The sequence below is a fragment of the Canis aureus genome, chromosome 28 (assembly GCF_053574225.1).
Source record: "Canis aureus isolate CA01 chromosome 28, VMU_Caureus_v.1.0, whole genome shotgun sequence".
Taxonomy (NCBI): domain Eukaryota; kingdom Metazoa; phylum Chordata; class Mammalia; order Carnivora; family Canidae; genus Canis; species Canis aureus.
The window spans coordinates 36,298,557-36,324,000 of NC_135638.1; the positions used below are offsets into that span (position 1 = coordinate 36,298,557).

At 42.5% G+C, this 25,444-nt stretch overlaps 1 protein-coding gene across 3 annotated transcripts in view; it reads right to left on the minus strand.

The window, feature by feature from the left end:
* Window positions 1–25,444, minus strand: part of RGS20 (regulator of G protein signaling 20) — an 84,457-nt gene that overhangs the window by 19,255 nt on the left and 39,758 nt on the right. For all 3 annotated transcript variants that reach the window (XM_077876938.1, XM_077876936.1, XM_077876939.1), the window contains one exon: window positions 2,263–2,411. In XM_077876938.1, coding sequence (XP_077733064.1) covers window positions 2,263–2,411 — 149 coding nt within the window. The remainder of the gene's footprint in view (window positions 1–2,262; window positions 2,412–25,444) is intronic.

Sequence of the window (25,444 nt, forward strand, 5' to 3'; positions counted from 1 at the left end):
GTATAATTAATATACAGTGTTATATTAGTGTCAGTTGTACACTGTAACAGTTCAGCATTGTTTCTCATTACCCTGTTGTCTGTTACATACGCACACAGTATGAGCTGCAGGAGTGTTGGCTATGATGAGGATGGCTAAACATAGTTTTATAATTTATTCACCATAGTTGAATGCCAGTGGAAGGAGTCTGCTCTGGTAACAGCATGCCACCACCGGCTATGCTCACACCATCAGTCCCATACACTGTTCAGGTCACAGCCTCCTGTGTCCCTTTAAGGCAGTAGAGAAGGGAGGGGGTAAACAGGAGTTTCACCCACACCTGATTATCTCCGCATCTCTCTCACACAACCATCTCTCTCTCACTATCTCACTGAAACTGATTAGCAGAGTGAAAGACTCTGCTAGAGTGAAATCCCTTCACCATTGGTGGGTCTCCCCACTGTGTTGGGTGGGTCCTGGACCCCACATGTGCAGGGTATGGCAACTTGTGCCTCTCTTCCAGTTTTCTGTTGAATCCTTCAGATTCCTACTCGGGGCTGAAGCCCTGCCTTGAGTCAGACTGCTTAGCTCCTGCCAGTCCCACATCCCCCATATTCCTGCTTGTGTCTGGGATTTTGTTCTGAACAGGCCAAACACCCACCATCATGATCCCATCAGTCCTTGGTGTATTGTATTGCTGAGTCCCATCCATCAGATAGGAACTTCTTGGAAGTTAACACTAGCTCAAGTCAAGCAAGAGACCATGTTTTCCTGGACATTTAATTTCAGCCTCCACCTGTTTCACCCCAATTACAACAGTCCTGTCACTGTTCTTTTTTTTTTTTTTTTTAAGATTTTATTTATTTATTCATGACACAGGGAGAGAGAGAGAGAGAGGCAGAGACATAGGCAGAGGGAGAAGCAGGCTCATGCAGGGAGCCTGACATGGGACTTGATCCTGGGTCTTCAGGATCAGGCCCTGGGCTGAAGGTGTTGCTAAACCGCTGAGCCACCCAGGCTGCCCCTGTCACTGTTCTTGAGAGCTGCACTATCACCTGGTCTTCTCTACTGGACAGTGATCTTGGTCCAACTTGTGGCCAAGCCTACATAAATATAGAATAATTTTTAAAAACCCTTCTCTAAGATTTTATTTTTATTTTTGAGAGAGAGAGGGAGAGAGAGAGAGAGAGAACATGCATGTGCAGGGGTGCAGGCAGAGGGAGAAGCAGACTCCTGGCTGAGGCCCTGTGGGACTTGATCCCAGGACCCTGAGATCATGACCTAACCCAAAGGTGGACACTTAATTGACTGAGACACCCAGGTGCCCAAAATCCAATAATGTAATTGCCTAAAGTTAGGCACACATTTGGTGGGCACTAAGCACTTTTCATAGCCAAGATTTCAGAAATGCCACCTAACATTCCTATGATTTTTAGGCGTAAACTATACACATTTCTCCAGACCTTGACAGTCAAGGATATTTTCCAAATTGTGTATCTCTCTTATGAAGCAAAGATTGTGTATCTTCCTGTACCAGTAAGTTAGCCTATATTTTTATATTCTTCTCTCTGTTAAGCATGTATTTTGCCATTTTTCTTTAATAAAACATGAAATTAATAAAAGAAAAACAGAAGATAAAATCCAGGCTCCTCTACATCACCTTAACTTTTAAGAGCCACCTTAAATCCTTTACAAAACCTTTGTTACCAACTAGACTGCCTTGAGTTCACTCCTTTCTAACCACCTAGTTGTCATTTCTGCCCAAATATTACCATTTGATCAGCAATGGCCTTAGACTCTCCTTTAGCTGTTTAACACACCACCCTGATTTCAGGGATTTGAATAGAAGTCCCCTGAGAGCTAGAATACAGAGCCTCTTCGTGAGTGTGAGTGTGTGTGTGTGTGTGTGTGTGTGTGTGTGTGTGTTGTTGCTGTTCTTCACAGGTCCCAAATCAGTGTGCCAGGCATATAGTAGTTGTTCAAAAGATACATATGGGGGAGCCTGGGTGGCACAGTCGGTTAAGTGTCTGACTCATGGTTTCAGCTCAGGTCATGATCTCAGTCCAGGTCGTTGAGTTTGAGCCCACATTGGACTCCATGCTCAGCGGGGTCTGCTTGAGATTCTCTCCCTCCACCTCTGCCCTCCCACCCATGCTCTCTACCTCAAGTAGATATTAAAAAATAAAATAAAATAAAAAACACTTAAAGAATTAATCCTAAGCTGGCCCTCCCCAGGGGTACCATTTCCCATTCAGAAGCGCACGGGAGAAGCCCCGATCTTACCAGGAACAGCTGCAGCAGCAGCACCAGCAGAAGCAGCAGGCGTTGGCCCCGCGCTCCCCTGCTCCGGGCTGGCCTGGCGTGGAGCCGGCGGTCTCCTGGGCTGCAGGCATCTGCCGTTTCCGCATCTCTGGCCGCTCAGATCCCATGGGCTGCAACAGTGCAAGCGAAAGGGGGGCCAGTTACCACCACACAAGGTAGGAGAGTCTGCTGTCCGGATCGCTGCGAAAACGCAAGGTGCCTCTCTCCAGGCCATTTCTGCGAATTCTGGCAACATTTGGCGCTCAGAGTCCATTAATGTAGCCAACATTTCGTGTCTGGCATCTGCCAAGCACTGTGAATAGAATGACGGAGTGTCCCTGCCCTAAGGCGCTTCAAGGTCAGGAGAGGAACCAGACGCTGCCATCACCTACTGAGGACATCTGGTGACGAGGAGCGCATTTCTCAGCCCTGGGTTCCCGCTGGGTGGAACTGCCAGGGAGCAGCGGCAGGTGGCAGCTGAGTTAGGGATGCCCCCAAGGCCGGAGCAGGCATCTGGGAGGAAGCCAGGCCGAGAAGGCAAGTGCACTAACAAGGCGGTAAGGGGAAATGTCCTAAGAGGAAGAATGGAACTCCTGGGGGGCAGCCAGGTTCTGAGACCCCACTGACAGGTTCAAGTCATTTTTAATATTTAATTTATTTATTCATGAGAGACACAGAGAGAGGCAGAGACACAGGCAGAGGGAGAAGCAGGCTCCCTGTGGGGAGCTCAATGCAGGGAACCATCCCAGGACCCCGGGATCACAACCTGAGCCAAAGGCAGCAGCTCAACCCAGGTGCCCCTGGTAGGTTCAAGTCTTAACTTGCTCTGAAACCTTGAAGATGTTTCCCCACTCTGTATGTGGACCTAAAGTTAGGTCCTGTGGCTCAGTTACTCCCAGGAAGCAAGGAAGGGCTGTGAACTGTGGCCTGCTCTGATCTGCCCTGCCATCTGCAGGGACAGTCACCCTCACTACCTCAGTGGAGAGCAAGTCATTGCAAACAAGGTCTCTGTCCATCAACCTCCTCTTTTTCTGAAGACCACAGAATGGCTGAAGCAGCACAAGAAGGAGGAATCATCCAGTGCACTTTTTTTTTTTTTTAATTTTTATTTATTTATGATAGTCACAGAGAGAGAGAGGCGCAGAGACACAGGCAGAGGGAGAAGCAGGCTCCATGCACCGGGAGCCCGACGTGGGATTCGATCCCGGGTCTCCAGGATCACGCCCTGGGCCAAAGACAGGCGCCAAACCGCTGCGCCACCCAGGGATCCCTATCCAGTGCACTTTTACACTTGATACTATTATTCAATTGCTGGTGAAGTAAAAGCAAAAATACCAAAGCTACATCAAAGAACCTTAAATAGGACTTTGGGATTAAATTCTGGATGTGTTATTCCATTCCAACACTAGGTTTCTCTCTTCCAACTATTACTGATTCTTAGGTTCTATTGGACTTTAATTACTACAGTTTTAGTATGGGTTTTTATATTGGGTAGGTAAAATTCTCTTCACAAATAAAAAAAATTGTTTTTGGCTGTTTGTGTTTTTTTTTTTTCCATCTAGTTGAATTTTGGAATCAGCTTTTCAAAGTCCAGAAATTCCATGTTGGGATTTTGAGTAGGACTACATTGAATTTATAGATGTATTTATGAGAAATGACATCTGTTTTAGTACCTGCCAAATCAGGATGACTCCTCTGGAGTAGCCCTTTTATTTAATTATGCCAGGATGTATTCCAGGACTGCAAGAGAGACGCGGCCAAGCATTCACTGTGCTATCCCACAACGGGAACAACACTCAGAACTCCTGTCCAGTGTCCAGCCCAAGCAGTCCAGGATGCTGGCACTGGGGTGGCTCACTTGTCCAAAGGGTGGAGACAGAGACTTTTGTTCAACTCACAGCCATGCTTTATGGCACCACTGGGAGACAAGCCCCTTTTAATGCCCCTGAGGTAGAAACCTGGGCTTCTTCCTAGGCATCTGTGGCCTTGCAGTAGAGCTGCAGACTAACGATTGTTTCACTTCATTCAGGACACTGAGGGGCAAGGACAAGCAGGCACAATCTCCAAACAAAGATGGCTGGAGCAGGAGATGCCTCCAGGTGATTGTTATTTCCTAAGAGATACTGATGCAACTTGCCTCATTAAAAAGAAAAATCCCAATAGCTTCTCAGAAGGAAGGATTGTGACGTGGGAATGTCAATGAGTTTCAAGGGACTACTTTTCTAACATCTTTGCAACACTGGGTCTTCCCAATCAGTACATGGAATATATGTTCATTCAGAGCCTCCCCTGTGTATTTGAAAGGCTTTACTCAAACAGGTCTTGCATATTTTTGATAGGTTTATTTCTGAGTATTTTATAGGTCTTTTTTTGCTGCTTTTGTAAATACTTCTCTGCTTCAAGTTTCTAAATAGTTATTTTGGTGTATAGGAAGGCTACTATATCTGGCCTCCCTGCTGAATTCTCTTATTAATTCTAGTAGTGTTTCTACTGATCCTTTGGGGTTTTGTAGGTGGATGATCATACTGTTTATAAATAGTCACACTTGTTGGTTTACCTTCTGTACCTTTCCAAGTACAGTATCTTTCCTCTCCTTGGTCTTATTTCATTGGTGAGGAAGTTCTGTAAATATTGAAAAGTAGCAGTACTTTTTGGTACCTTGGGCTTCTTCATGACTTTATGAGAAGACTCATAGCAATTTGCCCATATGTGTGATGTGTGCTGGAGGTTTCTGGGAGAAGGTAATTTTATGAAGTTAAACACATTTTCTTCTATTGTTTACATAGTACAAAACAAGTTGTGTCATTTATTATTTATTTATTTATTTATTTATTTATTTATTTATTTATTTATTTTATTTTACAGAGAGATGGAGAGTGTGAGTAGGGGAGGGGCAGAGGGAGAGGGAGAGTGAATCTCAAGCACTCAGCATGGAATCTGATATCAGACTCAATCTCAGGACCATGAGATCATGATCTGAGCTGAAACCAAGAGTCAGCTGCCCAACTGACTGAGCCACCCAGGCCTCCCACCCCTGTTTATTAGTTAACTTATTTTATTTGCTTGTACACACCTCATTCTTTGTATACCCCAGGAAGACTTAATGGTTTAGTGAGCAAACTCTGAGAGAACATCACACAGTTGTTCATGACTAAATATATTCTCCGAAACCAAAGACAAATGTCATCAAAGTCTGTTCTTACACATTTTTGAGAACAGCTTTATTGAGGTGTAACAAGCATAGAGTCTGCACATGCTATTTAAAGGGTATAATTTGATAAGTTTTGGCATGTTAATATACCTGTGAAACTACCACCACAACAATCAAGACCACATCATCCACTGCAAGTTTCCTCACACCCCTTGGGAATCCCTCTTGCCCTTCTCTCCTGCTCCTGCCTGCTCTAGCAATCACCAATCTGCTTTTTCCCACCATATGTTAATTTGAATTTTTAAAGAATTTTATACAAATGGAATCTTTTTTGTCTGGCTTCCTTTACCCAGCATGATTATTTTATGATGGTTATGTATATCAATCATTCATTCCTTTTTAAAAATTTCTGAGCAGTAGTTCATAGTCTAGATGTACACAATTTGTTTATACATACACCTATTGCTGGACTTACACCTTATTGATGGTTCCTGAAAGGATTATATATATAAAAGATATTGTCTTCTTTTGAACACAGCAGTCTTTTATCAATCAATAGGAGAGGTGCATGTTGCTGAGATTGCATTAAAATTTACAGTACTCTGTACAGTTGTAATGTTTCTAGTTTGTTCTTCCACATTGAATAATGCTTGATGATTATGGTCTTTTGGTATTTCTTGGACAAATCATGGTTGTTAACCACTTTCCTCACTTATAATTCCTTTCTTTTCTCAGTGTTTCATGTTCAGTTTATCTTTATAGAGTTTCAACTTGGCCTCATAACATAATCCATTTAATTTTTCTTCTGTTTAATATTAGAATTTCTTGTATGATTTCTTGGAAATCTTATACTCAGTTCAGTAATTCTGACATTCTGAAACATTTAAAACTTCAGATAAACAAAAAAATATATGCTATTCCTATAAAATCTATGAGCAACCTATCCCCCTCTCAGTTCCAAAATTTCTAAATGGATAGATGATTTTCACTCAAGTATGAGGTGCTGGAGTGTTCAGTGGAGGCAGTAGTTAGTCTTGAGGATTTATGCCCTGCTGAGCCATGGTGGAATAGGAGAGTGTGAGAAAAGGCAAAACGTGTTAATAAAAATCTGAATATTAAATATTAACAAAATGTTGATAATTGTGTCATTAACACAGGGACTTGGGGATCCCTTGGTGGCTCAGCGGTTTGGCGCTTGCCTTTGGCCCAGGGCGTGGTCCTGGAGTCCCAGGATCGAGTCCCACATCAGGCTCCCTGCATGGAGCCTGCTTCTCCCTCTGCCTGTGTCTCTGCCTCTCTCTCTCTCTCTCTCTCTGTCTCTCATGAATAAATAAATAAATCTTTAAGAAAAAAAAAAAAACACAGGGACTTTGTTATACCTTCCTCTCTATACTTTTTAAGATAGTAAGCTCATAAACTGAGGGGAGGGGAGAAAGAGGGAGAAAATCTTTTTTTTTTTAAATTTTTTATTGGTGTTCAATTTACTAACATACAGAATAACCCCCAGTGCCCGTCACCCATTCACTCCCACCCCCCCGCCCTCCTCCCCTTCTACCACCCCTAGTTCGTCTCCCAGAGTTAGCAGTCTTTACGTTCTGTCTCCCTTTCTGATATTTCCCACACATTTCTTCTCCCTTCCCTTATATTCCCTTTCACTATTATTTATATTCCCCAAATGAATGAGAACATACAATGTTTGTCCTTCTCCGACTGACTTACTTCACTCAGCATAATACCCTCCAGTTCCATCCACGTTGAAGCAAATGGTGGGTATTTGTCGTTTCTAATAGCTGAGTAATATTCCATTGTATACATAGACCACATCTTCTTTATCCATTCATCTTTCGTTGGACACCGAGGCTCCTTCCACAGTTTGGCTATCGTGGCCATTGCTGCTATAAACATCGGGGTGCAGGTGTCCCGGCATTTCACTGCATCTGTATCTTTGGGGTAAATCCCCAATAGTGCAATTGCTGGGTCGTAGGGCAGGTCTATTTTTAACTCTTTGAGGAACCTCCACACAGTTTTCCAGAGTGGCTGCACCAGTTCACATTCCCACCAACAGGGCAAGAGGGTTCCCTTTTCTCCGCATCCTCTCCAACATTTGTAGTTTCCTGCCTTGTTAATTTTCCCCATTCTCACTGGTGTGAGGTGGTATCTCATTGTGGTTTTGATTTGTATTTCCCTGATGGCAAGTGATGCAGAGCATTTTCTCATGTGCTTGTTGGCCATGTCTATGTCTTCCTCTGTGAGATTTCTCTTCATGTCTTTTGCCCATTTCATGATTGGATTGTTTGTTTCTTTGGTGTTGAGTTTAATAAGTTCTTTATAGACCTTGGAAACTAGCCCTTTATCTGATATGTCATTTGCAAATATCTTCTCCCATTCTGTAGGTTGTCTTTGAGTTTTGTTGACTGTATCCTTTGCTGTGCGAAAGCTTCTTATCTTGATGAAGTCCCAATAGTTCATTTTTGCTTTTGTTTCTTTTGCCTTCGTGGATGTATCTTGCAAGAAGTTACTGTGGCCGAGTTCAAAAAGGGTGTTGCCTGTGTTCTTCTCCAGGATTTTGATGGAATCTTGTCTCACATTTAGATCTTTCATCCATTTTGAGTTTATCTTTGTGTATGGTGAAAGAGAGTGGTCTAGTTTCATTCTTCTGCATGTGGATGTCCAATTTTCCCAGCACCATTTATTGAAGAGACTGTCTTTCTTCCAATGGATAGTCTTTCCTCCTTTATCAAATATTAGTTGACCATAAAGTTCAGGGTCCACTTCTGGGTTCTCTATTCTGTTCCACTGATCTATGTGTCTGTTTTTGTGCCAGGACCACACTGTCTTGATGACCACAGCTTTGTAGTACAACCTGAAATCTGGCATTGTGATGCCCCCAGATATGGTTTTCTTTTTTAAAATTCCCCTGGCTATTCGGGGTCTTTTCTGATTCCACACAAATCTTAAAATAATTTGTTCTAACTCTCTGAAGAAAGTCCATGGTATTTTGATAGGGATTGCATTAAACGTGTATATTGCCCTGGGTAACATTGACATTTTCACTATATTAATTCTGCCAATCCATGAGCATGGAATATTTTTAAGAGGGAGAAAATCTTAAGCAGGGTCCAGGCCCAGCATGGGGCTCCATCTTACTACCCTCAGATCATGACCTGAGCTGAAATCAAGAATTGGACGTTTAACCGACTGAGCCACCCAGGCAGGCACCCCCTTCCTCTCTACATTTAAATATACTTGTTTGAAATTTTTCTTTAAAACATTTATATACAATGGAATATTACTCAGCCACCAGAAAGGATGAATACCCACCATTTGCTTCAACGTGGATGGAAATGGAGGGTATTTTGCTGAGTGAAGTAAGTCAACCAGAGAAGGAAAATCATATTATGGTTTCACTCATATGGGGAATATAAGAAATGGTGAAAGGGATTATAAGGGAAAGGAGGGGAAATGAATGGGAAAAATTAGAGAGTGAGACAAACCATGAGAGACTCCTAACTCTGGGAAATGAATAAAGGATTGCAGAACGGGAGGTGGGTGGGGGGATGGGGTGACGGGGTGACGGGCACTGAGGGGGGCACTTGATGGGATGAGCACTGGGTGTTACACTATATGTAGGTAAACTGAACTTCAATAAAAACAAAACAAAACTTTTTAAAATATTGAACTCTATCAATTAAAATATCTATTGAGAATATGTATCTATTAAGAATATGAATTTCCTCCTTTGAATAGTTAATGAAACAAATTAGATTAATGAATTTTTAAATTTTGAATCACCTTTATCTTATTTGATAAACTCTTCTCGGGTCTAAAAGATGGTTATTCTTTTTTTAAAAAAAAGATTTTAAATTTATTTATTCATGAGAGATGCAGAGAGGGAAGCAGAGACATAGGCAGAGGGAGAAGCAGGCTCCCTGCAGGGGGCCTGATGCGGACTCAATCCCAGGACCCCGGGGACCACAACCTGAGCCAAAGACAGATGCTCACCCACTGAGCCACCAAGGTGCCCCTCTTTTTTTTAAAAAAAAAATTTGTTTGTTTATTTATTTATGAGACAGAGAGAGCACTAGAAGGGAAGCAGGGCACAGAGGGAGGAGAAAGCTCCCCACCAAAGCAGAGTGCGATCCCAGGACCCTACGATCATGACCTGAGCTGAAGGTAGATGCTCAAGAGACTGAGCCACCTATAAGATAGTTATTCTTCTATTATACTGCTGAAATTGATTTGGTAATATTTATAAAGAATTTTTAAAAATCAATCTTTTTTTAAGATTAAAGATTTAATTAACTAATTTATTTGAGAGAAAGACAGAGAGTGGGAAGGGCAGAGGGAGAAGGACAGAGAGAATCTGAAGCAGCTCCATGAAGTTGATATGGAGCTTGATCTCATGACCTGGAGATCATGAGCCGAAACCAAGGGTCTGGCACCCAACTGACTGAGCCACCCAGGCACCCCTATGTATCTTTATTAGGAAATTATTTTTGTCCTGAGGACTTGCAGAGATTGCCTGCAAAATTACTGAAATCTCTCGAGTGGCTTGTTAACTATGTCTTCAATTTCTTCCTTGATTTGTTTTAATTTTCCTCCTTTCTTTAAGTCAATATGGTATTTTTCATCTCCTGTTTAAAAAAACTCATCCATTTCACCTAGTTTGCAAATTTACTGAAACTCATTATTAATAGTCATCTTATCACTGTCAGATGATTTGCTTTAAATTACTGTCTGCTTGTTTAAAAAACAAATGTGTAATTGCTTATGGGAGAGTTGCATATTTGGTGTCACTAAATATTTGTAGAGAATTTTTCATTGTGATAGCTGATTAATACGAGGCCTAAAAACATATATTAAATGAATACTATCTATTTATAAGATTTTTTAAATATGCCATTGGTATGTATTAATTGGCTCAGTCCTTTTAGATACCAGCATATGATCTGATTAGCCAAACTAGCTTCATGTATCTTTTTTCCTTTGCCTCACCATATTTGTGGGAGAACGCTGTACACATTTTATTTCCATTTGTCCTTTCTTTTTTTAATCATATTTTATTTCAATTCAAATAATTAACATTTAGTGTATCATTAGTTTCAGATGTAGAGTTCAGTCATTCATCAATTACATAGAACACCCAGTGCTCATTACATCACGTTGTCTCCTTAATGCCCATCACCCAATTACCCCATCCTCCCAGCCTCCATTTGTTCTTTCTAAATAACATGGACTCAGAGCTTCCTTATCATTGCTATTGTCTTCTTCTTCTGGCGAGTGTCTGGCATAGACTGTTGGGCATCACTTCAGTGTCTGTGGGGATGACTCAAGCATGTCACAGGCATAATGCCTCAGTAACTAGCTTCCCTTTGCTGGAAAGGTTGTGTGAATGCAAAACCAATGTCAGATGCTTTATTCTATAATTTATGGCATTTAAAAATCAGCTTGAGGAAATGGGAATAATAGAGGTTGGCAATTTATTAAATATTCAGATCTTAACCAAAAGATAATTCTACTCAAATATGGCTTTTCCAAATACCTAGGATCCTGGCATTTAAGAGAATTTTTCCAAAGTTCAAGCAAAATCCAAAGCAAACTCTTAATCTTGATCACAGTCTTTTGGAATCTTGATCACTAATTTGGAATCAAATTAACGTAACTATAATTAGCTCAGAAAAGTTATTATTTTTTTTGTTAAACTTGGTGCTTAGATTCCATTAATAGCTGTTTATTTTCATTATAGTTTCTAAACTCTGAAAACAGCCATTTTTGAATTACGTATTGGGAATATGATGACACACCAAGTAATGTATGAAAAAAAATCTTATCTCTTAAGACCTAAGGCCGAGCTCCTGTTAGAATCATAGACAAGGGTATAGACTCATAGACAAGATCCCAGTAAAGAAGAACCAAGAGGGATCCCTGGGTGGCACAGCGGTTTGGCGCCTGCCTTTGGCCCAGGGCGCGATCCTGGAGACCCGGAATCGAATCCCACGTCGGGCTCCCGGTGCATGGAGCCTGCTTCTCCCTCTGCCTGAGTCTCTGCCTCTCTCTCTCTCTCTCTCTCTCTCTCTCTCTGTGACTATCATAAATAAAAATTAAAAAAAAAAAAAGAACCAAGAACCTTAGAGGGCATAAAATCAAAATCATCCCTAGCAATTCTTAGGAAATGATCCTGCCATCAGGGGACATTCAGGGGCCTGAAAGTTAAATATTTCCTTGAAGGAAACCAAAATCCGAAATCCCAAATGGAACAGCTTCTGAGTTCCATTTTCTTTGACAAATCTTGGCTCTTGACTCCCTTTGGGCAGCACTCCATTATGGATCATGAGTGTATGAAAATTAATTATGGGAAACCTTACTAACATGGAGTGGGGAGACCAGAGGGGGGAGCTCTCACCCCTTACCAGTTGATGTCAATTACAGGAAGTACTGCCAATTAGAGACTCCAACAGAAGATCTTCAAACAGAAAAGAAAAATCAATTACAGGCCACAACAGGAAAAGATACACATTGCATCTCCAGAAGAAATCAACTACCCAGCAACTGGGCCAATGAGAAACCCTCATCACCCTGGACTCTTGCTTTTCTCAAGTGGACTTTTCTACAAAACAACCCCTCCCCCAACTTCCAACTTCTCCATAAAACTACTCTCTTTTGTTAGACTAGCCTCTGGGTTTTTGCTGGCTTGCCTGTCCTAAATTGCAATCTCTGCTATTCTCAAATAAATGTGTTTTTGCTGGTAAAATAACTTTTATTTTTATCACTGTAAATTTCATCAGTTTGTTTTCATTTCCATTATTCTGTATTTATCTTTCTTGAAAACTACTTTGTTAGTTTTCTCACCTCTGGCACTAACTTTTTAGTTTATTTTCCATCATTGCTGTTTTCTAATTAATGTAGTTTGGTCTACACATGTTTATCCAATTACTGCTTTGATTGTAACTATAAGTTTTGATGTGTGGCACTACTGGTTAACAAGGAGCTCAGACCTAATTTAAGCTCAGATTTCTTTTTATCCAAGGTTTTTCAGAAGTTTCTTTTTAATTTCTTGAGTGGCCTTGTCATGAGCGCATATATATATATATATATATATATATATATATATATATATATATATATTCAATTTATTAAAAAAAATTTTTATTGGAGTTCAATTTGCCAACATATACACCCAGTGCTCATCCCGCTAATTGCCCCCCTCTCAGTGCCCATCACCCAGTCACCCCAAACCCCTGCCCACCTCCCCTTCCACTACCCCTTGTTCATTTCCAAGAGTTAGGTGGCTTATATATATATTTGCATTGATTAGAAAACGTGGCCTCTAGGACTTCACCACTTTTGAATATAGTGTGATTTTGGGTAACTTTATTCAAGGTTTAAAAAGATGTAGCTTTACTTACCTTTAGTTTTACATTTTCCAGAATGCCATATAAATGAAATAATATAGTACAAAGCCACCTCTAGAATTTTCCATTCATTTTCTGGGATCATAATGTCATTGGCTGGAAGAACCCAATAGCCTGGTCACTTGACTCACAGCAGAATCATTACCTCCCAAACCAATGGTATCTGACTCTTTAAATATTTAGGAAAGATTTTTTTCTTTTTTAAAGATACATTTAAATTTTTTTTTTTGTCAGAGAGAGAGCACAAGCAAGGGGGAGCAGCAGACAGAGGGAGAGAAGCAGGTTCCCTGCTGAGCAGGGATCCCCATGCAGGACTTGATTCCAGGACTCTGAGATCATGACCTGAGCTGAAGGCAGACTCTTAACCAACTGAGCCACTCAGTGCCCCCAAATATTTTGGAAAGATTCTTTACATTGTAATATAGATAGGAAGGCTGTCAACACATTGAAAACATCAAATGTTTCACAAGAAAGGTGATTTATGAGCACAAGGAACTGTTCTGCAGCCCCCTTATCTGAGATAAAGAAGAGTGGGAATGTTTTAAAACATTAAAATATTTTAAAATATTTTAAAAAATGTTTTATTTATTTGAGAGCGGGAGAGGGAGAGAGTGCCGCATGAGCTGGGGGGAAGGGGCAGACGCTTAGCCCAGTGACCACCCAGGCACCCCTCCCCCGATATTTTTTTGAGCCTGTTCAAATGATTGAGTTTGTGCCAGGAACAAAGGTCTCTTCCTCATGAGCCACTTCTGTTCCTGGATCTCGCACTGCTTGCTGAGCTCCCACTGCCAGAGGCACCCATCCGCCTCAAAGGAAGAGAGGTGGGATGCCTGGGTGGCTCCGTTGTTGAGCATCTGCCTTCCACTCCGGGTGTGATCCTGGAGACCCGGGATCGAGTCCCACGTTGGGCTCCCTACATGGAGCCTGCTTTTTCCCTCTGCCTGTGTCTCTGCCTGCCTCTCTCTCTCTCTCTCTCTCTCTGTGTCTCTCATGAATTAAAAAAAAAAAAAAGAGGAACGGAGGTTATGCTCCAGGAATATTTTCTGTGCTGCCGCCTCAAGAGACACACTCATTTCCCTGTTCTGCAATAATATTTCTCAGTACTTAGCAGAATTTGCCCTTAATTTTATCCTGATTTTGGTCTTCCTGCTTTTTAAGTTTCTATAGGCTGGAAAAAACATTTCCTAACATTATTTTGTCCTGGATGCAGCCTGGTTTTTCACAGATACCACCTTTTGACCCTGCCACAGGGCAAGCACATCCACAGTGTGCTCCACAGCCACGTGGCAGAGGGCTGAGTGTAAGCCTTCTGCAGGTTCTGCACGTACTGGTTCTGAAAGTTGGGTGCTCACATGCAGGGGGCAGGGGAAAGATCCAGGTCCCACTCAGATGGGACCTAACTTCTGAACAACTGTTAGAATCGAGTGAACAGGCTGGGGAAAGGGGAATGTTCAAAGTCCTTACATAGGTTGGAGGGAGGTGCACATCCGGTATGATGAGCACCGGGCTTCCAAGACCCGAAGGGGGTTGATTCTGAGGGTGTTTGGCTTTGAGGCTGGTTTAGCCACAGGAAGGCTCTCTCATTCAAGAATCTACACCAGGGAGTTTGAAAAACAGACCAACTGAAATCAGCAGGGACCGTTCCTCTCCTGAACACTTCCTGGGTTTAGCTACTTGGTCTGAAAACAACCACAGGTGAACACAGCTTTCTCTGAGTCACAGAGTCCAAGTGTTAACACCAGATTGCATGATGCTAAATAAGTCACCATCAAACGCACCACCTGCCTAAAGGCTTCCACCTGTTATTATTAGCTGCTGGGAAATAAGGTGAACCCAGGTCCACAGTGATGTTTCTATTCTGTTTAGCTGGTTCCCGCAATAAAAGTTTCAAGTTTGAGGGAATGTCGGCACATTACCCTGTGGTACAGTCATCACCAGAAAGAAGTCCAACCCACTCCACCTCATGAAATATTATTATTATTTTTTTTTAATATTTTTATTTATTTATTCATGATCGACAGAGAGGGAGGGAGAGAGAGAGAGAGGCAGAGACACAGGCAGAGGGAGAAGCAGGCTCCATGCACCGGAGCCCGACGTGAGATTCGATCCCGGGTCTCCAGGATCGCGCCCTGGGCCAAAGGCAGGCGCTAAACCGCTGCGCCACCCAGGGATCCCCTCATGAAATATTAATAATGAAGATCTAGAAGTTACTTGCACTGACTTCAAATGGACCAAAACTCCAATCAGAGCTGTATCTTCCACTTTATAAGGCATGGAGAGCTAACAATTTTTAGTAGCTCGTAGGCTGGTGGGAGATCTTAATTCTTCCTCTGTGCAAAACTATGAGTTTTCAAAAATTTCTTCCTTTGGTTTTATAGTCTGAATAATTTGGGGCTATTTTAAGAAAAAGCTAGTTCATTGTTCTAGAAGGGGGAGTCAACTGAAAGCTTACTGATAACAATAGACATTTTAGAATTATAATTACTTCCAGATGGATGCTTACACAAGTCCTCACCTCTTAAAAAAATACATGAAGTGTGTTACCATCTGCTTTGCAGTGACTCTGAATGGAAATCTTTACTCCTCTGTCTACGTACCTGCCGCCAAGCTTAAGACTATAATTGTAATGTCTTTCTCTTCTTTTCTGTTACTAAATGGACATATTTTATAACCCAACGTTTACGATTGTTTTTGGGAAATATCAGAAATAATAAGAGTATGATCTAAAGGAAGTTAATCAGTTATACATGTTTTAACTTGTTCTTTCTTAATACCAAACAACAATTAACAATTTGCAAGTACTGACTGAAATCTTCATCCTGGACTTTCCTTATCCCAGGAGATCATGAGAATTTCTAAAGGAGATTGTAGATGGGCACATTCCCAGCGATAACTTAGCTCAGGGACACCTCGGAAACACGTATGAAAATCTTGGTCTATGGGGCTGCTTTAAAGAATTTTCGAATCATTAAGGAATGTGTCAGTCATTAACAGTTTGCATGAGAATTTCTGCCAGTGTCTTAGTGTTTCTCAGCAAGGAAAAGTCCCTCTAACAAGAATGTATGAGCTAATTGTGGCAAATTATAGAAAAAAAAAAAACCATGACAACATAGTTGCAACATGGAAAAATTAATATACAAATTCAAACTTATTTGCATGGATAAACCTACCCATTTTCTTCCTGTCCTGATCTTGGTAGACAGCATTGCTGTCTATCCAGTTAAGAAAGCTTGAAGCCACCCTTCACTTCTCCCACTTCTAATTTGTGGCAAAGCCAAATAGAGTCTCTTCCCAAGATGTCTTTCACATCCATCCCCCTTTCTATCTCCATGTGTCTCAGCCCTAGTTATCCTCTCCAGCTTTGGATTATGAAGGCAGTCTCCACATTACTCTGCCTCCATCTGGCCTTGGATCACTAGAAAAAGGGTAAAATTCTGGAAGGAGCTATAAGAGAGTTTCCACTGCCTTTTTTCCCTCTGTGGTCTTTCTTTTTCACTCCTTCTGAGGCAATGTTTTAGGTGGTACTTGGTAGGGAAGGAGTTGACTTTGGGATGATCCTGCTTTTGCTTGGGAGATGCTTCTTCATTTTGGATGAAGATAAGGCTGGCGAACTGAAGAAGCACAAGTTATCTGGGGCACCTGGCTGGCTCAGCTGGAAGAGCATGCAATTCTTGATCTCAGGTTCATAGTTCAAGCCCCATGTTGGGAATAGAGATTATTTAAAAAGAAAAAAACAGGGGGGTTCCTGGGTGGCTCAGTTGGTTAAGGATCTGACTCTTGATTTCAGCTCAGGTCATGATCTCAGGTCTGTGAGATTGAGCCTCATAGTGGGCTTACTGCTGGGTGTGGAGCCTGCTTAAGATTCTCTCTCCCTCTGCCCCTTTATCCCTTTCCTCCCTCTCTTAAAAAAGAAGAAGAAGAAGAAGAAGAAGAAGAAGAAGAAGAAGAAGAAGAAGAAGAAGAAGAAGAAGAAGAAGAAGAAAAAGAAGAAAAAAGAAAGAAGAAGAAGAAGAAAAGAACAGTTTTTCTGATGTTGCTCTGGGTTAGGCTCTGAAGAACCATGAAAGAAGGAGCATGGACAGTACTAGGTTATCAGCTAGGTCATCAGGGAAAAATTATGGGCAGAAACTGGGCAGGAATGTGGTCTGCTTCTCATAGTTTCTTGTGTCCTATATCTCAGGGACCTAACTGGTGTGGAAGGTGGCTAGGTGGGGAGCAGATGTAGTCAAGGTTAATGTTAATTCTGGGACTATGTAACCAGCATTCCAGTTAGTCAGATTAGACACATTTTACTAAACTGATATTTCTTTTCCTATAACAATTGTTGGACCTCTCATTTGTTCACCATATCCAAAAGATTTTAAAAAGAAACCTACATCAATATGATTTTTTTTTCATGATGGTAGAAGAAGAGAAGAGAAGAGTATACATTAGGGCGTTCTTTCAGTGTCTAGCCTACAGGAAGCACTAGAAATAACATAAATACATGTCAAACAGAACACATGTATTTATATATGTACATATATACCTATCTATATAAATATACATACATGTATACACACATGCACAATAATGACAGCACAATGGCTTAATAAATTAACCTGCCCATTTTCATTTAGAGGAAATAAATTGCCAGTGTATGAATGGATATCACATGATCCCTCTGTCAAAAATATAAAAATCAGTCATTTTTGTTTTTGCATTTAAAACTTCAGCTTTTCTGGAGTGCCTATGTGGCACAGTCAGTTAAATGACAGACACTTGACTTCTTTCCACTCAGGTCATGAATCTCAGGGTCGTTAGATGGGGTCCCGCAGGCTTTGCGCTCAGCACAGAGTCTGCTTAAGTTTCTCTCTTCCTCTCCCTCTGCTTTTCTCCCCCGACCCCCGCACTCTCTCTCTCCAATAAATAAATAAATTTTAAAAAATTAAAAGTTTAGCTTTTTCTTCATTTTCATAGCAATATCCATACCCTAATAATTAGTGTAACAATACCATGCAGATTTAGCCAACTACTAAAACACAGCGAATGGCACCTGTACACACACCTCCGAAGAGCTAAAATGATGAAGAAAATGCCAAGTGATGGTGATCATATAGAGAAAATAGATTGCTGATGGGAGTGCAAACTGGTATAACCACTTTGGAGCACTCACATTCGTGAGCGCTGACCACATACACACCCTCGGACCCAGCCATTGTAGTCCTTAGTATACATACACTCCCCAGAAACACTGCGCCGAAAGCATGCATTAGGGCGTTCTTGAATGTACTCACATCTAAAATGACTCAAATGTTCATCAGTGGTAGAATGGATAAGTTGTGGTATATTCATTCACACAACAGACTGCTACTCAGCAATGATGGCTCTACCGTTACCGCAAGATGTGGATGAATCTCACCAACAATGTTGAGTAGGAGAAGCCAGATGAAAAAAGACTACACATTGCATGACTCTATTAAAAGAAAAATTCAGGCCCTGGCAAAACTCTTCTGGCAAAACTGTTCTCCGCTGTCAGGAGTCAGAATAGTGCTTCCCCTTGGTGAGGAGGTTTCTGAGGACTTGTCATGTGCGGCCGCCACACTGTGGGTGAGGGTTACAGGGGTGTGTGGAGGTGGTGAGGACCGGCCAAACCATCTGTGCACTTTTCTGTTTGTGTGGCATGGTTTTAAAGAAAGCTAAAATGATAACAAGGAAGGCTAGAAGACATGATAATGGAAGAAGGGCAGAGCAGAGGTTTATAATTATTATCTGGATGTCTGTCACCTGCCAGGGCGTCTGACTTCATGGTGCACAGGGAACACGAGGCAGGGGAGCTCGCCCCGGGCGACCTGCCAGCGCGAGCAGCATGCATGCCAGACTCCAGACGCATGCTCGCCTCCTCCCTCCTATGGAAGTGTTCCTCTTACTGCAAGATGTTTGCCTTGTGCTTTCAACATTTTTGACCTGTTTGTCAAAGGGCCAGAAAGCATATGGAAAAGGAACTTTAAAAAAATGTGTAACAGTGATTGGCATGGTGTCTGTTTCATACAGAAATCCTGCAAAGTTCTTGGCACAAATCTGGAGCCCAATAAGCATTGTCATGGCCTTGCAAAAGGTTTTTGTGAGCTCCAGCATTGTGGGATATTGTCAACAGACACTGTGAGAAATAGTGGCAAGGTATGCTTTTAACATCCTGCCTGGACACTTTGTTTTACACCTTCTCAGATGTGGAAAATATGCTGAATCTATGTGTGATGGCGCAGTAGGAGGATCAGGCAAAGAATGACTTGATTAGGGAGACCTGGGTCGTTCAGTCAGTCAGGCATCTGCCTTGGGCTCAGGGGTCCTGGGATTGAGCCCCAAGTGGGGCTCCCTGCTCAGCAGGGGAGTCTGCTTCTCCCCTTCCCTCTACCCCTCTACACTCTCCCCTTCTTGTGTTCTCTCTTTCTCAAATAAATAAACAAAATCTAAAAAAAAAAAAAAAAAAAAGAATGACTTGATTATAAATCTAGGGTGAAAAGGTTAAAAATATGACCATGTTGTTTGTTTTCAAAGGCTTTTCCTGCTGAACTCATTTCACATTTATTGGGCTCCACCTGAAGCAGTCTGTGTTGCAGGCAGGGGGGCCTCTGGGATAAGCCTGACTGTTTCTGTCAAGGGCTTACATTCTAGTCAGAGAAACACAAAACCGTGACAACAAATAGGTAAGAGAACCTGAAGTCTGAGAAGTGCCGCAAAAATGCTAAAATGGTTGATAGCCTATAGCATGATGAGGGATAGTGGCCAGGGAAGGTCTCTGAGGTGAGAGCAATGATATGGAGGCGGACACACAAATATGGTTGGGGGTGCTTCTAAGAAGGAACTGTAAATACAAATGATCCTGGCCTGTTCCTGGAACATGGAAGGGTAGTTAATGATGAAAGGGTGGAGGGTGCTGAGGACTCGTGAGTTAGGGAGATGAGAATGGGCTGGAGGCCTCAGAGACCAGAGAATTTACGGAGGAGAGCACCATCGTGAGCGAGGGTGGGTCACAGGAGTGGGTTTTAGGATGAGGTTTCCGAGACGATGCAGAACCAATTGGTTCCCTGTGCACCAACTCATAGCTAACCTGAGGGATGGTCACATAAATGACGGCTGAGGTGTGGAAGGGAAAAAGACTTCTGGAACTGAGAAAAAATCAAGGAGCAGAGGGGCCGGAGGGCAGCACAGGTCATTCACAGGGATGTTGAAGAAATCAGGAATGAAGACCGGGCCAGTGCTGGAGAGGAAATGATGGCCACGTGCTGAAGTCTTCTACATGATGGCAGGGACCGGAGGGTGAGCAGATGACTGAAGGGAGCAGAAGCAGTGGTTCACTCTAAGGACATGCATTCAAAAGTAGTATTATTTTTTTCTAGTTGTGGTAAATTTACATAACCTAAAATTTATCATTTTAACCATTTTTTAACGTACAGTTCAGTGGTGCTAAATACACTCACACTGCATCCAACCATCACCACCATCTGTCTCCAGAACTTTTTCTGAATTCATGAAATACTAACTTCCATTCCCACCTTCCCCCAGCCCCTGACAACTGCCATTCTACTTTCTGTCTCTAAAAATACAAGTAGATGGGGATGCCCGGGTGCCTCAGCGGTTTGGCGCCTGCCTTTGGCTCAGGGCGCGATCCTGGAGTCCCGGGATCAAGTCCCGTGTCAGGCTCCTGGCTTGGAGCCTGCTTCTCCCTCTGCCTGTGTCTCAGCCTCTCTCTCTCTCTCTCTCTCTGTCTACCACGAATAAATAAATAAAAAATCTTAAAAAAATAAAAATACGAGTAGTCTAGGAACCTCGAGTAAGTGGAATCATACAGTGTTCGTTCTTTTGCATCTGACTTATTTCACCCAGCATCATGTTTTCAAGGTTTATCCATGTTGCAGCACATGTCGGAACTTAAGAGGTAGGGTTTTTGAGGGAAGAATGTTTTGGAAGTGGCACAGAGGTAAGAATGGAAGTCAGTGGTAAAATTTCAGTGGCAAAATGCCTGCAATTACCAGGGCCATGGGGAAAAGCACTGTCCTCTGAGAGCAGTTAAAGTTCAGAGAGAAGGAAGGGAAGGGATGTTGAGACACTTGTGAAAAACTGGGGCATTCTGCCGGCAGGCTGAGTTCCAGGGGGCTCAGCAGGCAGGAGGCAGAGGGGCGTCCAATGAAGCCAGATCAAGAGGTGTGCATCCCTGTAGTGACCAGGATCAGAAGCCGCGTGGGAATAACCAGGTTTATTTGGAGAAGTCCTGCCAGTCTTGGGCTGGCACTTAAAGAATAATCATTGAAAAAGAATGAGCAACTGATCCAGAGTTTCTACAAGGGTGTGTGGTGGCTTGCACCATCAGTCATGAAGAGATCATGGGGTTTCAAAGCCAGAGGATCCACTTCTACTTTGACCTTTGCCACTTGCGTAGCCTGGACTAAACACCTTCACCCTCCTAAGCCTCTCTCTCCTTATTTGGATATCAGCTACCTGGAGACTTGCTGAAAGGCATAAATGAGAGAATGTATGCAAGAGGCCTCTGAAAACTAGTAAGTGCTACTCCGATGCCATTATTATTAGTTTAATTTAGTACTTAACGATGATCTGTAATGAAAAAGACAAAATGAGTAATATGGGAAGTCTTTAAATTGTGTGTGTGTTTAAAGTAGGCCCCATGCCCAGCGCAGAGGCCAAAGCAGGGCCTGAACTCACGACCTGAGATCGAGACCTGAGCTGAGATCAAGAGTCAGACGCCCAACCGACTGAGCCACCCAGGTGTCCCTAAATTGTGTTGTAAGATCAGAAACAAATCCATCTTATACCTTTGTATCTATAGTCAGCAGAGGGTGAAGCAGCTGGTCCCTCTTATCCACCCTTAGACCCCTGGTATCTTGCCCATTCACAAACTTAGAAGAAAACTAAAGTACCTCCTCCTGCTCGCAAAGTGGCAACAAAATGCTGAGGAGAGGGAGAATGGAAGACCAGAGGAGCTGAGTGTATGGCATGTATCGTTAGCTTGCCACCCAGAGCTAAAAGCTTTTACATGTTCACTGGGGAAGCCTGGGGAGAACCTGCTAGAGGCCTAGGCAGGAAGAGGTCCGGGTCCAGCCCTGGCTTTTCCATCAGGCTTTGTGACTTCAGCAATGGGCCACCTTCCCAGGCCTCAGTTTTCCTATCTGCAAATTGAAGGACCAAGATGATCACTAAGCTTTTCTTCTTATTCTAAGATGCTATTACATGGGTGACGCATGCAAAAATTGCTGAGTGAAGAAAAGCCAGATATAAAAGACTGATATAAAGGCAGATATTGTATGACTCCTTTTATATGAAAAATTTAAAAGAGACAAAGCTGTAGAAACAGAAGGTAGCTCAGTGGTTGCTATGGCTGCAGGACACATGGGCTTGGTGGGTGACAACTAGGGGGTGTTGGGTTTCTTCTTGATGCTCAAATCATCTAATGTTCTAAAACGGATTCTGGTGATTGCTACACACTCTGAATATATTAAAAGCCATTGAACTGTACTATTTATTTATTTATTTATTTATTTATTTATTGAACTGTACCTTTTAAATAGGTGAATTGTATGGTATGTGAATTATCTCCCAATAAAATGTTTCTAAAATGCTGTTACTTTATATAGACTTATCACCTGAAACTAATGTAACATTGTGTTAACTACAATTAAAACAGTTTTTAAATTTTATTTTTAATTAATTTTTAAAGATTTCATTTATTTATTTGCAGAGAAAGAGAGAGCACAGGCAGCGGGAGCAGCAGGCAGAGGGAGAGGGAGAAGCAGGTTCTCTGTAGAGCAAAGGAGCCTGATGTGGGGCTCAATCTCAGGACCCTGAGATTATAACCTAAGCCTAAAGCAGACGCTTAACTGGCTGAAGCACCTAGATGCCCCTAAAAACAATTCTTTTAGGTGTCCTTTTAAAATGTATTTAAAGGCAGCATGTTGGACTATATGAGTCCAGAAGCGCAGGGACTCTGGCTATGAGTTCAGTTCTGGCCCTAACGTGGTGACCATACCTAAGTCATTTGCCCATGCCAGGCTTCTGGGGGCTGAGTCATTCCCCTTTGCTGTTTCATAAAGTTAACTTTCCCTGGGTATGGTGTTTAATTGGGTATTTTTACTTTTGTTAGGTATGACAAAGGGATTCCATGACTTAGAGCCGAGACACATCAGAGAACGAGAGACAACTACACAGGGAAGAAGAGTAAGGAGAGAGAACAGGAAGTAGGGATGAGCAGCTGCAGTATGGTGGTGCCCTGGGAACAGGGACACATAAGTAACACAGGCTTGCAAGTGGCGAGGGATATGGTGCATCATATAGCCCTGGGTGTAGTAGGAGTGTGGACAAACAGCCCCACTCCTGAAGGAAATGCTACATCACGGCCCAGAACTGTGTGTATGGTGCCTAATATTGAGAGTTTTTCAAGTCTGTATTTGAAAAAAGAAGTATCATGAAAATACTTGCCCAAACACCATGGTGTAACGGGAAATTCAGTTGAACATGCCAGTCACCTGACCATTTCAGTGCTCTCTTACGTATGGAAGTCGGTTGGTACAAAGATCCGGAATGCAAGCTCTTTCCCTGGCTAAAAGCACAAGAAGTGCTCTTTGGTCCAGAGAATAATTACACTTACAGTCTTTCCTACATTCAACAGTGGAGAAGTGGTTCCCAAAGTGCATGTGGAGAAACAGAAATGCTTAAATCTTAACTAATTACATTTTAGATTTTATTTGATAGAGAAGACGGTGAATAAGTGCAATTAATGCCACATCGGCCCTCACTGGGTTCAATTTTGTGCATATTTCAGATCTCCCTCTGGTTCTGAAATCTAAATAAATCCAGAGCCCAGAGGGTATCCTGTATTATGCATGCTTCAATATAACCCAAAGAATGTGAACTGAAATTTGATGTGAATTTAAATTCTCTACAAACTCACACTTAGAAAAGTGTCTGAAGTAAGGATGAAATGTTAAGAATGAAGCCAGTTTCTTCTTTGGTTCTGAGGTGATACAAGGAACATAGCCTTACAACAACAACAACAAAAGGATAAAGTAAAGCCCCTCTGTGCTCCCTTAATTGCTTCACCTCCCCCATTCCTAGGTACATTCTAAATATCCTTCAATACTAGGACAAGGGTCTGGGAACATCTTATATCCTCAGATGCATTTCTGGAGGTGATACAGTTTCCTCAACCCAGAAGAGTTCTCCAAATTAACAATGCAGAGGGGAAATGCAACATAATCACCATCATCCTTGCTCAAGGCCAGCCAGGTAAGCTGTAGCTAGGAGGAAGCCCTGTGAGGGCAGGGATGGGAGGGGTGGGAGTGGTGGAGGAGGTGAGGGTATGGGGGCTGCAGATCAAGGAGGCATTCCAGCCCCTCCGAGGTCACACTTAGAAAAGTGTCTGAAGTAAGGATGAAATGTTAAGAATGAAGCCAGTTTCTTCTTTGGTTCTGAGGTGATACAAGGAACATAGCCTTATAACAACAACAACAAAAGGATAAAGTAAAGCCCCTCTGTGCTCCCTTAATTGCTTCACCTCCCCCATTCCTAGGTACATTCTAAATATCCTTCAATACTAGGACAAGGGTCTGGGAACATCTTATATCCTCAGATGCATTTCTGGAGGTGATACAGTTTCCTCAACCCAGAAGAGTTCTCCAAATTAACAATGCAGAGGGGAAATGCAACATAATCACCATCATCCTTGCTCAAGGCCAGCCAGGTAAGCTGTAGCTAGGAGGAAGCCCTGTGAGGGCAGGGATGGGAGGGGTGGGAGTGGTGGAGGAGGTGAGGGTATGGGGGCTGCAGATCAAGGAGGCATTCCAGCCCCTCCGAGGGACAGGACATTAAGGGGCCGGCCTGGAGCATGCACTGTCAAGATCCTTTGGCAACGAGAAGGCTCCTGTTCCCCGTGCTGCATGAGCACAGACACACCTGTGTGCTCTTAGCCACTCTGTAAATGTCAACTGACCCACCAAGCTTTCAAAAGGCCCTTAGGAAATAGCATAACTAAAAGGGGCTGGTCATTCAGACACTGTGCCTTTCTGATCCAATGTAGTAAGAAGTTCAAGCACCTCCCAGGAAAAGGTCTGGTCAAGTCACTGAGCCTAAGTCTATTCTGGCCTTTGGATCTAACATCTACTTTGGAGAAATTCAGGGAGTAGAGGAGCTAGCTAAGCATGATAAGGAAGAAGCAAATAAATTCATGATGTAGGATGATCCACGGGCACTGGATCTGGTTTCTTCCACAAGTTAGCATGTGAAAGAGAAAATGGAAGGTGGATGAAGCAGTCAGAGACCAAGGAGAAACCATGTGATATGGTTGGACTGAATTGGGTCCCCTCCCCCCCATTTTTATGTTGAAGTCCTAATCCCCAGTACTTTAGAATATGACTTTATTTGGACACAGGGTCTTTAATGAATAACATTTGTAATAAAGCTTCCTATCATTGCCCCAAAGCAATTAGCTAGAACTGTGGAAACTCTGAATGGACAAGGCATCTTGTTTGATCACAAGTGAGAGCAAGGTTTCCCCCAGGGCTGCAGAAGCCCCCTACCACTCTGGTCTAGTCTGTTGGGGCTCTCCTCACCC